We start from the raw sequence: 18,160 nt of genomic DNA, 5'->3' as shown, positions 1-18,160 counted from the left end.
ATCTAAAAGATTACATAAAACCTTTTAATATGGGAAAAGTCAGTTAACCATTGATCAGATCACAAGATTTAGAGCTGGATGAGACCTTAGGAAACATCTTTTGGTTTAGAGATATTTAGAGTGAGATTAAATAACTTGCCAACGGTTATGAAGTGGAATCAAAATGTGTTGATTCCAAATGTGTCTCCACTATCAAGATTCCTAGAAAATGTTCTTTCCCTTCTCTCTAACCTTGACTTTTCTAATTCTCCTGTCAGGACAAGTTTTCATTCCTTTTTTATTTATCATTCATTCACTTCACTCATTCATTCATTACTTCATTCATTAATTCAGTGAACACACATTTGTTAAGCACCTACAATGTTCTAGACACTCTGCTAGATGCTGCATAATACCTGACCTTTGTAATGTACTTTAATGTTAATGAAGTATTTTATATAAATTGGTTCATGCAAGTTTCATATCCTTGTAAAGTATTATTATTGTGTCACAGGTATTATTAATCTCATTTTACAAATGAGGAAACTGAGCCTTATGAAGGTTAAGTGACTTGCCCATGGAAATAATGCTAGGAAAAATTAGAGATGGGACTTGAACCCAGATTTATTTGATGGTAGATCTCTCACACTATCCATCATACCACACTGCCTCAGCAAAGTCCCTTACCTTTCATACCTACCAGGCCTAAACATTATCGAATTGGTACAAAATTGGTGTATAAATTCTATAAATGCATTTTTTCCTCTATCAGTGGCTGCTCTGATCATACAAGCTTTTCATTTTTTTGGTCTACCAAACAAGTCATTTAATCTTTTTAAAACCCCACTTAAGGAACTGGCTAAACCAAAGTTGTTTTTCTGACAAAATGCTAAAAGTATAAGAAGGTCCATCAATAGAAGGAGAACAACATATGTATCTACCTAAGGAAACTGACATGCCATAGCTACTTCAGTGGAAGGAACACTGAGTCTTTCCCCCCTCCACCCCCCATGTTGAGGCAATTGGGGTTAAGTGACTTGCCCAGGGTCACACAGCTAGTAAGTGTCAAGTGTCTGAGGCTGAATTTGAACTCAGGTCCTCCTGACTCCAGGGCAGGTGCTCTATTCGCTGCTCCACTTAGCTGCCCCAAGGAACATTGAGTCTTAAGTCAGAAGATCTGACTCTGATGCTTCCCATTTCTGTGACATTGACAAAGCATCTTCTCAATCATAAAATGGGGGTAATAATAGCACCTAGCTCACAGGGTTGTTGTGAGGTTCAAATGAGATATTATTTGTAAAACACTTAGCACTGTGCCTGGAACATAGTAGGTGGCTATTAAAGGGTTATTCCATTCCTTTTCCCTTCCCTCCTATTCAATACCTCTGAACCTCAGTTTTCTAATCAGCAAATAGAGCTGAACAAAAAAGTCTAAGGTCCCTTCTGACCTAGACTTACAATCTCTTCATATTGTCAGAATCAATGGTAAGATGACTTTGACACAGTGGAATGGAATAGTACGAAGAGAAAAAAAGTCAAAGAGGAGTTAGGATAAATCATGAAGACAAAAAAAAAATGCTGTGGGCAGTCTGTGGGTCTTCATAGTATGATGAAATAATGGGATTTAGCAGATACTCAAAGACCCACCTGGAGATTAATCAAGACTGAATGAATCAAGTGAGAGTGATTGACTGCTGATTAAGCCTACTTCAAGTTAATTGGATTGTAATCACGCCTGGCTATCCCTTAAGAAGGTATTGTTCTCAGAAACTAGACTGTGAACTCAACTTGAGAACACCTTCAAAGCCAATGGATTTGGATGATGCCAACCAATCACCTTGAAGCAGTGTGTAAGGACTGCCTCTGTTCCAGATCTATAAAAAAGCTTCCACAAACAGCTTGCTAACAAGTTCCTGATAAAAACAGGCTCGTGGGAGAGTTCCTGATTAAAGCAGGCTTGTGGAGGAGGACTTCAGGAAGAACCCAACCAAGCTGGAATGCTAGGTTAGGTAGGACTTCTTTTTCATAACCTTCTGAACTCTTTGTAAATATCTGTATGCTCTAATAAATGTTTAATGCCCAAAGACTGGTACTGAAGTCTTTTAATTTTTGGCGACCACAATTAAGATTTTAAACATCACAATAGGAATATGGCTATTTCACCCTATCATTTGGAAAATGTATCTCCATACACACAAAAATTGTAACAATGCTTATAGCTGTTTTAGAGGAGCAGCTGACCTTTAGTAAATTATATCACCCCTCTAAGCCTTACTTTTAAAAAATGGAACAATGGCGCTTGACTGGATGACCTTTAAGGCCTCTTCCAACTTAGATTCTAATAATTTTATTTTATTTTAAGGACTATTATGGGCATTCATGGCCTGTTTATGATGATGCATTTGAAAGTGTCTGGATGTTATTTAGAAAGGAGAATTACATGAATAACTGTTCTTTTCATTATTTTTTGAGTTCCCCTCTCAATTATCTTCTGACTAGGCTTATTCCTACAATATAGATCAGTTTTTAAAAAATTTATTTATTTATTTATTTTGGGGATCAGTTTTTCACTGAAGAGCTTCACAGACTTGTGGAACCTTAAGGTTGGAAGGGACCTCAGATGTTGTCTCCTTCAGTGGTCACCAAAATTTAAATAATACTCCCCATTAGTAAAAAAATGAATCTCTGATACATACGTATAGTCTTATTTATTTGTAGCAAACCCTGAACACTTAGGTCAACTCTTTTCCCCAGTTTCCTCATTTTCTCTTGTACTGGGTGTTAAGGTGCCAAAGGAAAGATGGCTATTTCTTTCCTCAGTGTTGTAGGGGTAACCCTGAGGGTCTGGAGGTTTTATCAGTGTTGCTTATGAGCTTATGAACTGGTAGTAATGTTGCTTATAAACAGGTGTGCTTCCTATTAATATCGGTCAGCTATCAGTCAGCTAGATCTCAATTATCTTTTAGGAAAGCATATCTACTAATGTGGCATAGTAAGCACAATTAATACAAAATGTTTTCCCCAGCAAAAGAGATTCTGGGGCATATTTTCTTTTTCTTTTTTTTTTTAGTGAGGCAATTGGGGTTAAGTGACTTGCCCAGGGTCACACAGCTAGTAAGTGTTAAGTGTCTGAAGCCAGATTTGAACTCAGGTTCTCCTGACTCCAGGGCTGGTGCTCTATCCACTGTGCCACCTAGCTGCCCCCTGGGGCATATTTTCTAACAAATATACATAGATACATGTGGAGAATGTGCATTAATAGACAACTTAATGGAAATCCTTTCTTGAGTCTTTAGGTAACATTCTTCCCTGTTATGAGGGATAATAATCCTTGAAGTCACTTCTTTCTTCCCTTTGTGGCTATCTTTCTACATTTGAGTCTGGATTTATTTGTGTTTGTGCTAAGTCTATCACTTTATCCACCATGTAACATGGCCTCCAATTTGCTGTTTCTTACTGGTCCAATCTTTCTAATAACAGAGTTTATTTATTTATTTCTTTTTTTCAGGGCAATGAGGGTTAAGTGACTTGCCCAGGTCCACACAGCTAATGTTAAGTGTCTGAGGCTGGATTTGAACTCAGGTCCTCCTGAATCCAAGGCCAGTGCTTTATCCATTGTGCTACCTAGCTGCCCCAGTTTATTTATTTATTGAAGGGAGAGATGAAGTTTAAATCTCCCTCTGGTCTTATTCTTCCCCTTCACTGTTGCTCTTTGTTACAGGCAAAAGGATCTGTCACCTTAAGGTACTCCTGCGTATCTAGTTCTCTACTACTTCATTAAATTACTGATCAACCAAATCAGTTGCTCATATTCCTGTTTTAGTTAAGGTTCATTAGGGACATAGCTTATTTACTTAGTCAGATTTTTCCTTCTTTACTCATTAAAAGGGTGCACATTATCTTGTTTACACATTTATAACTTCATAAGATGTGATCACCCTTACATTTAACATCATGTATAACATTAATTGGCTTAATGGGGAACCTCACCTTTATACTGTGTTGAACACACACACACTATATATATGTATATATACACACACACACATATGTATATATACATACACACATATACTTATATATGTATACACATATATGTATATACACACATACACATACTTATATATGCATATATGTGTATGTATATACACATATATACATACATACGTATATACATATATACACACATATCTATATATCTATACACACATATATGCATACATACACACACTTATATATGTATATATATACATACACACATATATCTATATATACACACATACACTTATATATGTATATACATATATACACATATATACATACACACATATATGTGTATATACATACATACGCATATATATGTATATACATACACACACACACACACACACACTATCCCCAGCATATCAAGTGCAGTGCTTTGTTACATCCCAAATCTCTAGTGCCCTGGGGAAGTTTAACATCATCCTTTTCCAGTGCTTTGCTAAGTGTCTTACTAAAAATATTTTAGGAAAAGTCTGTGTGGCTGTGGTGGGAGCAATACCTTAACTCCATCTCTCCCCTCCATGCAAGTTAGGAAAATTTTTCCTTAAAAGGTATTGAAATCTTCCTTGAAACTTGATTGGCTCAGGGGGACTAATGGCTCAGGTAGTTCATAGCACTTCCTGGTCACCTGAGTACAAAATAGCCATAGGGAGATCCAAGTACTCTTTGATGTTTGGCTGTCAGAACACAATGGGCAACTTATAGTGAGGTTAGCTTTACTTAGCTGAATTAAGTAGGGAGTGCCTTCAATGCATGTTCTTATTGAACATTCTTTTTTTGCTATGGCTAAATAAATCTTCTATACAATGACCCATGAGTATCTTATTATCTTCCAATATTGGACATAAACTACTGGGGACTAGCCCACTCCAGGATGGTAGCACAGTTCAGCTTTCTTACATATCTTCAAATACATGATACAACTTAATAAAGAGATAAATTTTTCTTAGGTTACCATTTGCCCTGGTGCCTACAAAAAGCTTTTCCAACCCCAAGTTTAAAAAAAGGAATAGTGGCTCACAAGCATTCATTTCAAGTGAAGAAGACTTTGTATACTCTATTTCAACAACTAGTTCAAATAGAGAGAGAACTGAACCCAGAAGTAATACCTTTTCATCCATACAGACTCACAGGGTACAGATATACCTTACAGAGTGTAGTAACATTGCTAGCCAGCCTGAGTCCTCTGCGAGTTTAGATTTCTTAAGGCAGGACTATGATTTTGATGAGGGTTATGATAAGCGCATAACATCAACTAGGACTGATATAGGGATAGACAGTTTTGAAAGTTGAAGAAGGGAAAAGGCCAATGGCCAGATAATTTACAATATCTTAGGTAAAATGGCAAGACCTATTGCCAAATGATAATGCTGTTTATCCATGTGCTGTGCATCTCATATGTAATTACATATTCATTAATGCACTTATTAATGTGCTCTTGTTTTTATTATTTTTCTGTCATGCCTATATTTGCTTTTTTATTAGCACTTTGCATGGATCAAAATAGTTTTTAACTATGCTTACTTGTGCTGCTATGTGCATACAATCTGACTATTTTGTTTAACCTAACAATATTTTTGTTGCTTTGATTATTATGCATTATTATGCATGTGGATAAGTATGTATTATTGAAACACATGCATGTAATATTTCCTCCTCATAATTTAGACCTGTAACTGCCCAAACAGCCTGAGTGATTCTTTGTATTGTATAGATCTAGTGACTGTATTGTTGATGTATATTTGCTATGAATCACACCCCAAGGTGATTACCTGGGACATTGGGTTAATCATCCTTGTTCTATTAAATACCAATGTAATTTGGCATTTTATTGTATAATGTCAGGTGTCAAGAGTACTACAGACAATTTTTCAAGAAGCTGTAAAATTCTAAGCCCCAGGAAGAATGATATAGAGGTTTCAGAACTTACTGGCATCCTAGGACTTACACACAGAGACAAGAATTCCCTCTAAGCTTAGAGAGCAACCTGGAACCATTACAGTCTTTGAACAGAAGATGGGTTTGGATCATTTCTTGAATCCTTAAAGGGATATACAGAGTGTGAAAGGCATACTTCTGAGTACTAAGTAGTATCAGCTGTAGCAGTCCCTGTCTTTGAATGCGTGACCTAGGATGGAAAGAATCAGAAGTTCAGGGGCAACAACTGAAAGGAGAAATGGAAAAGGAGAATCGAAAAGGAGACTTGATTGAAGTAGAGAAGGAAGATATCAAAGTGATCTGTAAGAATATAGGAAAAGAAGGTGTAGACTGAGGCTATTGTTTCTACTCACCTCTTCAAGGACCAAGGGAAATTCCTTTCACATAAAAATCAATTATTTCCTCAATTCCCCCTCCCTGTGCCTGTCTAGTACAAACACTTCAACATATTTAGCTTGCTTTTTCTACCTAAATGTTTCCTATATCTTGATTTTGATTGTATCAAATATAGAGTCTGGGATTAGCTAGGAATACACAAAATTTTAAGTTAGGCCAGAGAGCCAAACATTTATCCTAATCTTAGTAATTTTTCATAATTGGACCTCTAAACTATTGTGGTTATATTAATAATTTTATATTTGATATAAACTCCATAAAGAAAGAAAGGTTTTACAGGGAGCTGAAGGATATTATACTGCCCCTAGGGAACTAGCTCTTATATCAATAGCTAATTACATATCCAACAACCAATCTGAAAAAAAAGAAATGGGGCAGGGTGGAAATACAAAAAGCATGGGTGAGATTGAGCTCCACTTCCCTATACAAGGAATGAGGGAGCAGAAAGGAAAAAGTGCCTTTAGCAGAACCACCCATAATTGTTACTTATAAATTATACATATGTATGATCACACTATATTCAAGGATGAAATAGTAGAAAAACCATACACAGAAGAAAAATGGAAAATATTTTCAAAAATCATTTTAACACACTGTTTTCTTCAATAAAGACAGTAGAACCGCCACTCTTGAATCCTAATATCTCAGTTCTAGAGATATGGAGGAGGTAGAAATGGCATCGAAGAGAACAAAAATGGGAAAAAAGCAGCTGGATTAGACCTAAAATCTGTAGAAAAGGTCTATTCTAGGGGTATGAAAATTTTGGTGTATTGAGGGATGTGTATCTGAAAGAGGGGAAGATGCCAAAGGAATGAAAAAAAAATCTCAGAACTTATTAATACTGAAAAAGGGAATGTCAGTAGTTATCTGTAGTTTGTAGTTACCAACCTATATGCCTACTTTCTATCACACAGAATATTGAATTATCTATATGAAAATTAAAGGCATCCCTGATGAGAGTACCGTAGAGAACAGACTTTTCTTTTTAAATATATTTTTTCTTTTTCTTTTTTTCTTTCTTTTTTTTTTTTGTGGGGCAATGAGGGTTAAGTGACTTGCCCAGGGTCACACAGCAAGTAAGTGTGAAGTGTCTGAGGCTGAATTTGAACTCAGGTCCTTCTGAATCCAGGGCCGGTGCTTTATCCACTGTGCCATCTAGCTGCCTCCAACAAACAGACTTTTGCAAGTGATAGTCAACAGTGGACCATCTTTAGCATTTTACAGTTAACTGAGAGAAGTCTACTCTTGGTCTCAGAGATCCAAGACAGCTTGGACTCTGTCTTGAGTTGTCCTTACAAAAGGGCAATTAAATAAAATAAGGCAAAACATGTGGGTAACTGCTCTTTTACATTGAAATGGAGACATTCTAAAATAGCATTACTCGTGTCAAAATAGGGAAAATTCAGTGCCCTGCTCTGTATGCCACAACAGAAACAAAGAGATACAAAAAATTCAGCTCAGAAGAACACAGTGGCCTTCTTTACCCAGCAAGACATAGAAGAACTTGCAAACGCTAAAAACAAAATTCTTCAAAACAACCACAGGAAGATGCATAATAGCTTAAAAAATGTTCTAGTTATATAAGCTCCAAGACAGTGGGAAAAAAAATCTAAGATTTTCTGTTTTAGTAAAGGTATGCTGTAGGGAAGAGAAAAGGAAGTTGCTATTCATTAGTTAAATTAAAGGGTGTAGGTACATGGATTGTGAGAAAGAAAAGGGGTGGGGTTTTAGTGCTATCTTTGAGGACACATTTTATATTTGTTAAGAAGTTACTATGAATGCATGGATGACAACTTCAATTTTCCCCAGAAGTCTACAAATGATTGAGGATGGAAGTGCCCAGGGAAAGTCTAGAAAATTGTTCTGATTTAAAATAGCTGCACATCACATTCAATAGAAGAAGAAGAAGAAAAATCTTCTGAAATGTTCTGTTCTCATCTCTAAGTGTTTCCTCTTTAATCACTGGTTAGGTGTGGTAATGAAGTAGTAATCACAAGTACCAAATGGAGGACCAAGGACTGGGTACCTTGAGGGATGGAATAGAGGTGCAGAGGAGAAAGGAAGAAAAAGAAGTACTTGCCATCAAGTACCGGCCTGCTGACTCTCAGACATAGTCATAAATTCTTCAGCACCAAAGAATCTACTTCTCTTTCATCTTTCTTATCTGAATATAACTGGGGATAATAGTAGTGGCATTTAAACAGTGCTTTACTTATATCCTCTCATTTGAGGCTCACAACCATCTCGTGAGGTAGGACATAATGGCGATATCCCCATTTTTACAAATGAAGAAACTAATTCAGATAGGTTGTGGTTTTGCCCAGGGTTTTATACCTTTTGAAAGTGACTGAAGCAGGATTCAAATCCAGGCCTTCTAAACTTAATCTAAATCTAAAGTATATTTTCTACTCTACCATGAAACATCTCAAGGGTTATGAGATTGATTTTGGTGAGGGGGATATCTCAGCATTTCAGGATTCATTTAATGACTTTAGAGTTTTAGCCAGTATTGTCCTGGGCTCACTTGTGTAACAGCAAGATATTCCATCCCCTTAAGCCACTGTTTACACATATGAAAATAGGAGTATTAACAGTTAGTTGGCATAGTGGATAGAGTGCTTGGAATCAGGAGAATTCCAAATCTGTTTCAAACACTTACTAGCTGTGGGACATTGGACAAGTCACTTCTCTCTCAGCCTCAGTTTCCTCATCTGCAAAATAAGGATCTTAATAGTACCTAAGTTGCAGGGCTGTTGCGGAGATCAAAAGAAATTATGTAGATAAAGCACTTTGATAAACCTTAAGGTGTTATATAAATGTTAGCTATTTTCTTTATTCTCATTTTACATGGCAAGGGCCAATGTGATAAAGAAAATATTCTGATCTCTTAGAAATAAGGATGCAAAGAGAAAAATATAATTTTACTAGTGATAGCAATAACAAAAAACAATGTGCAACTTGGAGTTTTATCATAAGTGGATATATCTATAAATATATGCCCTTAAAATTGAATACATTATCTCTGACAGAAGGAAAAAGAAATAAAGCATCAGTATGATGAGAAATTGGACTTAGTGATTACCCCCAATGTACCTTCCACCTCTAAAATTCTATAATTTAAATTAATATAGCTATAGGAGTGTGATGGAGTTTATGAAGATATGCTTCCAAGGTTTTAGGAGGTCCATGTATTGGGCATCAATCAGCACATAGGTGTTCCTCCTTTACCTCCCTCACTTGATTACCTTCCAGAGGAGACAATTGGAAAAGAAGTAGGAGAAAGAAGTTTCTTTTCTTCAATTCCCATTAGAATATTTTTATTGTGTCCTCTCATATCCAAAGAGCAGCTGATCAAGTAAAAATTGAGCTAAGAACAGAAGATGCCACCATGCACACATTGTCATGAATATGATAACCAAGACTTCTCCAGTCATTCAAGGACTGGAATATCCTTTTCCAAAGTATGTAATTGTCATCCAAAAAATGTGATATTTATTTTAAGCTCCACATCTGAATTGAATCTACATGGCCATTTTGATTCAATTGTCTATGAAACCTAATTAAATCATCTTAAGAAAATCTATCATGTCCTCATACATTTAATTTCTTATAGTCAGTCCTGTTAAGTGAGCAAAGATAAGTTGTTACTTCATGACTATTGCAAAGATAATTAACATCTATTTTACTCATGCTGTGCCATACGTGGTTATTATTTCTCAAAGGTCAATATCAGTTGTTTGTAAATCAACTTTAAAATATGCTCAAATGTTATCTAAGACTCAAATGTCAAATTTCAAATTTAGACTCTTCCATGTCTATCTGGGATTACCTCTGGTTTTCAAAATAGGCTAATAACATTGAAAGATAGAATGCTAATCTAAATAGTGACCAATTTTTTATGTGGTAGACTAATGGGAAGTGGGCCTTTCTTGTCTTGCCATATGTTGCACAGCCTGACTAATGTATTGACTTGTTTTGCTCATCTGAACTTTCTTGTTCCAAAGAAGAGTTCTTTTTGAGAGGGGAGTGGATAATACTGAGAAGTAACAGTTTTAAAGGGGAAAAAGCACCAATAAAATATTTTTTATTTAAGGAAATGTGTAGCAAATGCTATTATAAATACCAAGCAAACCTTCCATTATTTTTACATAAAGCATTGATGGTCCTCATCTCAATACTATCCCTAAGTAAGGACCAGGTTCTTTCACAGAGTTGGTGCCATCTAATTTGAGACAAAATTATTCCTTACAAAGTTATTCTTTATATGCAAACCAGAGAAGAGATTACATAGCATTATAAATACCCTGAGACATGCTAAGAATAATTACAAAGTCATTTATAGAAATATGTAGTTATGATATATTTACATGTGTTTACATGTGAAAGTTTTCCCTCATAATTAAAAAAACCCACACTCAGGTCTTGAACACTAAATGAAAATACAAAATTCAACAGTGTTGGGAATGAAATCTTAAGTCTTTGTAATTCTTGTGTAACGATTGGAATGATGCCACCTGCTGGAGACTTACTGTAGAAGAGCTCCACCCATGAGGTGAAGATCTTTGAAGGCCAGACCATGAGTCTTTTCTTTGGTGTCAGGAAGTGATGTTTGCGAGTGTGAGGAAGAAGAGGGGGGCCTGGTGCTCTGACTGTTTCTTTCCTGGGGACTCTGGTGGAGAGGGGAGCTAGTAATGTGCTCTCCCTTTAATAGATAGATGGATGTAGGCCTTTCTCTTTCTCTTTACCAAATTCTTATTCTCCTTAATAAATGCTTAAAAGTCTAACTCTTGCTAAAGCTTATAATTTATTGGCGACCACTCATTAGATATTTTAGAAAGTTTAGCTAGAATTTTAGCCTTTAACACTTGAAGAACTCTTTAAAATGTTCTACTTTGGTAAAAATCTATCATACGTGGATACATATATATGTATACATATAAAAACACAGACATGTATGTATATATGTGTTTATATACACACACACATATATACATATACAATGATAACAACTGGTTGATTCTATAAAAATAAAGTTAAATAATTATCTGAGAAATTAAGGCAATGTAAAATAACATTTTTTTACTTCAACTATCTGGACTAGATAATTATTTGATTCTTTAATTCTTGACTGTTTATGTTGTTCAAGTTAAATAAATAGCTTTTCCACTCTTTATTGATTATAGAATCACCTCAGAAGTCATGTGTAGTCAATGACAAATATTTATTAAGTACCTACAATATGCAAGCTACTGTATTATATCCAGGGAATGCAAAATTGAAAATATGACCCAAGTCTCACCCTTGATGAGTTTGCAGTCTAATGGTGTGTGTGTGTGTGTGTGTGTGTTGTAGAGATGTAAGGGGAGATGTGTGAAGACATATAATTGAATAATTGAGATAATACAGTTGCTTTGCTTGTCTCTAAATGAAGTGTAGACATAGTCTTTGCCTCTTACTGCTTTTATTCCCTTAATAAATGACTGTTTGGATTAGTTAATGATGAACATTGTCATAACTAGAAGAAGTATATGGTACTCTATTCTAATCTTCAATTTTCAGAATATAACAGAATTTTTGGCTCCTCATAAACAAATTTAGTAAGAGTCTGCTCTCTTATTTTCATAACATATCTCTAACCAGTCTCTTTGCAGACAAATCTTTTGGGAACAGAATAGATGACCTTTCCTGGGATACTCATACATGTGAATTATATTCTATTGGATTAATTGTTGTCATTAGCTAAAATGTGTTTGGAACTGCATCAATATTTAAATGATTGTGGTAATAGCCAATGTTTTGCTTTGGCTTGATTTGACAGCTAGATATTTTCCAGATGAAGCATCTCCTAGAAGAGACATTTTAATACATCATTTTGTCTGATCATTTTACTGTTAAGCTCAACTTTCATAGAACTTAAATTTTAAAGATAAATTCCTAAATTCTAAAGATTAGATTCTGCTGTCACGTCAGGGATGGAAATATTTATTTCTCTTTGAAATACTCTTCTTGCCTTGATTGGCTTGTATTCATATGGTCCTAGATCAGTTTTTTTCAACTGCTGTTCTATAGACCAGCACAAACCAGCAGCAGTATCATTAATTTTTTTTATTAATCTATAAAACTTTTACTACCATAAGACCTTTTTGAATCCCATAAACTTAAAAAATTGAGTCATCCTACACTTGTTTCCTTTTCCTTCCAAAGCAAAGCATCCTCCCAACTCTGGATCTCTTTTTCTCTGCTGCTTGTAGCCTCTATCTTCTGCCCTATAATAATCCTGAGGTCATGGAGGATGGCATGGGTCTATGGTAGGGAATTTTGTTGGTGTGAAGTATAGCTTGGATCAGGAAATTCTGATCTAGGTTCTATTTATGTGATATGTTTCTTCTTCAAACGTATGTTCTTTATTTTTGTGCAGGAGGTGGGGCATATTTTTATTAAGTATTTCAAGGACAAGGAATATAATTAGTTTTTGACTTATGATTTGTAATCACTCTAAGGACAGGAGTGCTGTCTCTTTTATTTTACTTTTTTATACAACCTTGTGTTTGCTTAGTTAAGATCTTTGATAAAAAAATATAAAGAAACTTTTGGAATAGAAGAGATTCCAGGGATAATCTAGCTCAATCTTTTCTCCCTATTTTATAGGGATGAAACTGAGGCCTGAGGATAGGAAATGATATGACCAAGGTCACACAGGGAATTTAGTGGCAAAGCTGGGATCATAGCCCAGGCCTCTTGACTCCAGGTATAGTGCTTTCCCACTAACATTAATTTTGAGCATAATCAGTATAACGTTAGGAATTTGAACAGATATGAAAAAGGGGTAGTACCATATTTCATCCTCATAGTCATTTGAACTATGTTTGTTACTTGTATTTTCTTTTTTCTCTGAAGAGTTCATTCAAATGTACTGACATGGACTAGTTAGCCACAAACCAAAAGAGGAACTACCGGGTCATTCAGAACTATTTACATAACTAAAAATACTTCCAATAAATGAATATTTCACCACAAGAATGAAAAACACATAACTTCTTGCAATTTAATGGAAGAGATGTTTGTTGTTGTTGTAGCTGTTATTTTGGTGCTAGCAAAACTCATACCACTCAGTATCCTAGAGCTGGCTAACAATCAGTAAAATATCTGAAGCCACATCAGTATACTCCTTTAATCCTGGAGTCAGTATTTTCATTATATCTACCTGTCAAAATGATTTCTTTATCTTTGCTGCATAACAGCATCACCAGTGTGCTACTATGTTTCTTTATTGATTTATATAGTGATGTTTCCTTGTCATTTACTTTATGATTAAAATGTATACATGTAATGTTTATTTCTTTTGATTTTATATTGCTCTCTTATTATTGTCAGGTATTGGTTTAATCATATAAAATGCAATATTTAATCAATTTACTTGTAAGCCGGTTCACCTAAGTATTAGTTGAATAAAGTAAAAATATTTTTTCTTATAATTAAACTTCATTGTTATTGAAGGTTTTTTTTGGGGGGGTGATTTTCTGAATAGTTGTGCATTTATTGTGTTTTTTGGGAAGGGATAGAGCTTAATATCACTTTCTCAACAACTACAGTGATACCCCTATTGCTGGGCAACATTCTGAGGTGATTCTGCTAAAACAAATTTACCCAACTGGCAGTTTCATCCTCACAAAGAGGAAAGGATTAATGTATCTCTTTCACAGAGAGTTCTTCTCTGTGCAATTTATCTTTAGAATTTAAAGACCATGAAGATTACAAAAAGGGAGATTTCATATTTGGTCTGAGAGAATTTCTCATATATTAAGTCAGCTGCTTTGAGATTTTCTCTGCTCAGCTTCTGTGATGCTTATATATGGGATAATTCCTTTCTACATTATTTCTACTAGTTGATTCTCAGTGATCATTCTACTATTTGGATAAAAATAGTTATTGTCCCTAGCAAATAAAAAGTGAACTGTGAGTGGTTTTAGATAGCTAAGAATAATTCAGTGCCATCATACTAATTGGTCATGTGCCCTTGTGCTAGTTACTTAATATCTCTGTGCCTCAGTTTCATAAACTGTAAAATGGACTTTAATGTTTTTTCCAACTCTAAAATCTTATAATTCTATTAGCTGCCTTTGATTTAATTACTAAGCATCTGTCCTTTCTATTTGCAACTTGTGTTTTTTATAAGTATAGATGCTAAAAGTTCCTTTATTCTTATTTTTATAAGAATTTTTACTTCATAGTATGCAAAATTATTAGTACTGTTTTAGCTTTTTAAAAGATGGATTCCCCCCTCAATTCTTTGCATCATTCCATCTGTTATTTGTATTACTTTCAATAGATGGTGCTCTTTTCTTGGAGACATTACTGCCATATTATTCCTCTTTAGAAGATCAGAGAAACTAATTTTGTGCTTAGCCAATCATTAATTAAAAAAATGTGATATGTAAGAAAGAGCTATTCTGGGTAATTGCGAACATTGTGGAGATGAAAGTGTTTTTAATCACTTTTAGGTAATTAGAGATCCTCATGGAAGCCAATTATCATCTGTTGAAAGGTTAAGGCAAATATTAGAACTAAATTTTAAATGTCATATTCAGTACCAATACATACATGTAATATGGTAGAAAACACAAAATCAGGAACTGGTATTCAAATGTTAATGTGAGAGAAATATTTAACATTAAAGCTTTGTAAACTGTAAAATATTTTCATCACAGAATCTATTCTTTCATCACTTGTCTCACCCATAGTACAGTCTAAGCATTGAATATATACATACACACTGCTAAGATATAGTCTACTCTTCCCCAGTAAATTTGGAGTTTCTCTGTTTGAACAGGAAGTTGATAAGACATTATCTCAAGATGAGGTCATCGAACAAATGCACTTCATTTTAAATGTGTAATTTGGAATTTTCTCCCTATAAACCCTTTCTAGCAGTTTAAGCAGCAGAAATTTGGCACTGATCTGTTCATTCTAAAAGGTTTCATCTCTTTCAGAAACTAAAAAAATAAAGAAAATAAAAATTCTTAATCATACCAATGAAACCTTTGTAACATTCCCTTATTCCACAAGACTTTCATGCAGATTTTCCAGCACCCCTGCAGCTACTAGCTGCCTATTTCTCCAGCATCAATGATGCTAACAACAGCACCTTAATATGCTTGTCCACAGCAGAGAAAAATGTTTGAGATAAAGCTCTCTAGCACAAACTTTAATACATGTCTTCTGTTGAAGGGCTGAGGGGCTGTGGTTCATGATGGAAGGTTGTCAGTGAAATGAAGTGTGGTAAGGGATGTCCGGGACAAGTGAAGTGATACTCCTTATAGGATCATGCCTGGGAAATCTAAACCAGTCCTACTCCCCAATTAAGGAAGAACAACTAGAATTCAATTACCATTATCTTCAAGTTACTCTTCTCTCAGCTCAGAGCAAGTAAAGATTCTCTTCTCCCTTTTCACCAGCAACTCTCTCTCTAGTTCCATTGGACTCTATATAGGAAGGCACTGTCCTGGTCTATGTTTTTTCAGTCCCTGCTTGCCCTATGCCAGTACACCTTTGACTTTCACAAAATTTTGGTTCTCACTTAGTTGGGAAGAGAAACGAAAAGTGAGCTTTCTCTTTTATCTTGCCCTGCTCCCCACTTCTACCTTGCTTTCTCCTACTTCCCTAGTGTATCTTCCTTCCTATACCCAAACCTCCTCCCCGTTGACTAATGGGATCAAGTGTCTCAAGTGTGCTTCTTTTGCCTTCGCGGCCAGTGAACCCGTCGCTTGGGCCACTAGGTGCTTCCTTACCTGATAATCACGTACATGACCAGGAAGTTTCCAAAAAGCCCCACTACACACACGATTGAATAAAGGGCCATGATGGTGATGGCGGTGACCATGGAAGGACTCCCAGTCGGTGGACACAGGCTACCTCCTCCGCCCCCCGGTTCAGTGCGGTTGGGACCGCTGCACGGGTCGGACAGGTTGCCATCCAGGCGGGACAAGTTCATCCATGCACCGGATGGCGGTGTTGGGGAGCACCTGGAGGTGAGAGAGAAGGGGTCAGAGCAGCCACTGGAATTGGCTGGAAAGGCATTGCTGTCCATGGTTCTGACGGCGGTCAGGAGTCCAAGTTCCCTGGGTAAAAGCCGCAGTTCTAGTCTCACCAGGCTGCTACTACTGCCGTCACAGTTCTTGCTGCTCACAGAGAAACCCAAATGCAGCAGGGAGAAGAGAGCCAAACCAAAGAAAAGGGGAGCTCTAAACGTCTGACATTGTCTTCTGCTAGTAGCCCCCTCCCACCCCGTGCACACACACTGAGGCGCAGCTCGGGAAAGCGGGTAGGAGGGGTGTGAGGCTGAGTGAAGAGGAAGGAAAATGAAGGAGAGTGGATTTTGCGCAAAGCTATCCAAGTAGTCTGTCTCCCCACTAGGCTCTCACATGTGCCTGCATAAGGTTACGTGTGTAAGTAAGGTGGCTGGGTGGGTGGATGAGGGAGGGAGGGAGGAAGGAAGGAGGGGAGAGAGAGAGAGAGAGAGAGAGAGAGAGAGAGAGAGAGAGAGAGAGAGAGAGAGGGCACTAAGGAGAGGAGAGGGGACTTAGATCCTTCCAGTCTCATTTTTTCACTTTTTAATATGGCATGAAAGACATAAAGACATCGCACCACAACCCCTAAACCACAACTCCTTCCTCTTGCTATCTGTTGGAAGATGATGACACTCTGCTCTTCTATGTTTATTCCCCTATCAAATCTCATTGCTTCCTTCCATATCTACGTGAACGGAAAAAAAGAACAGACCCTTTATTATATCTAACTTAGAACCCTCAATCTCTCAAACCTACTTGGAAAACAAAAGTCCTTGGATAAACAAAGGAAAAGCCAAGGAAGTTCAGCTGAGGTAACAGTTTCACTTGTTTCCCCTTCTCAGCTGTTCCTATAAACTAGACTTAATTCCATCAATTACTTTTCTTCTCTAGTGTTAAGGGAGAGAAGCTGGTGGATAGCAGCTCAAATCATATGTAGTGTAGAAGTCACCTGGCAGGGGAGCAAATGCAGAATTGATCAGATTAAGGTATCTTCCAAGTGTTATCTGCCGGGTAAAGACCTTCATTTGTCACTTTCTAACAACAAAGAACATTATAGACTATCAGATGCCAATTAGCTTGTTTTGTCTCATATAGCATTTACTTTCAATGAGGCTTTTACTGTCTACATTTAGAATGGTTGTCCAATGGAATTTGACCCTCTTCCTTTGAAAAGTTATGGGAATTACCAATAACAAAAGACAACCCTCCCCCACCAAAATAGAGCATGAAGTATAAACAAATAGTTTTGAGTCCCTTACATTCTGAATGGCATGTATGAATTATCTAAAAATCATGTGACGGTAGAACCTTTATAGGCTAGACCACTTTTCTTGGATGAAAGTTTCCATACATCAAATGTGGGGGAAAATGGTGTAGTGCTCCCAGAGAGGGAGTTAGGAGACTTGGAGTCTAGTCTTGTTTCTTTCTTTAACTAGCTTTGTGATCTTGGACATATTATGCATATCTTAACTTGTATCTCCACTTATTTTAGAACAGAGATAACCCTCCTTATTCTAAAACAGTTTTGAGTGCTGCTAAAACATCATTCTTTAATAGTCTGATGTAAAAATCTCATGGGGGAAAGATTAAGTATGATAAAACTTCAAGGAATCTCACAAGATTATCTGGTCTAGCCAACTGCCTTTAGGAAGAAAGTAATCATTGGTCCCATTTTGCAGATTGAATTATTTCTGGAATATATTTTCCCCATCTAAGTCAACAAATAATCATATTTA

At 36.2% G+C, this 18,160-nt stretch overlaps 1 protein-coding gene across 1 annotated transcript in view; it reads right to left on the bottom strand.

Annotated features, from left to right (window-relative positions):
* Positions 1-16,663, bottom strand: part of OPRM1 (opioid receptor mu 1) — a 55,744-nt gene extending 39,081 nt beyond the window's left edge. The window contains exon 1 of the mRNA XM_043964265.1: positions 16,146-16,663. Coding sequence (XP_043820200.1) covers positions 16,146-16,444 — 299 coding nt within the window. The 5' untranslated portion in view covers positions 16,445-16,663. The remainder of the gene's footprint in view (positions 1-16,145) is intronic.
* Positions 16,664-18,160: the final 1,497 nt, after the last annotated feature.

Source organism: Dromiciops gliroides, chromosome 4 (genome assembly GCF_019393635.1).
Source record: "Dromiciops gliroides isolate mDroGli1 chromosome 4, mDroGli1.pri, whole genome shotgun sequence".
In the NCBI taxonomy this organism is placed as follows: domain Eukaryota; kingdom Metazoa; phylum Chordata; class Mammalia; order Microbiotheria; family Microbiotheriidae; genus Dromiciops; species Dromiciops gliroides.
This window is presented reverse-complemented; position numbering and strand designations above follow the sequence as displayed.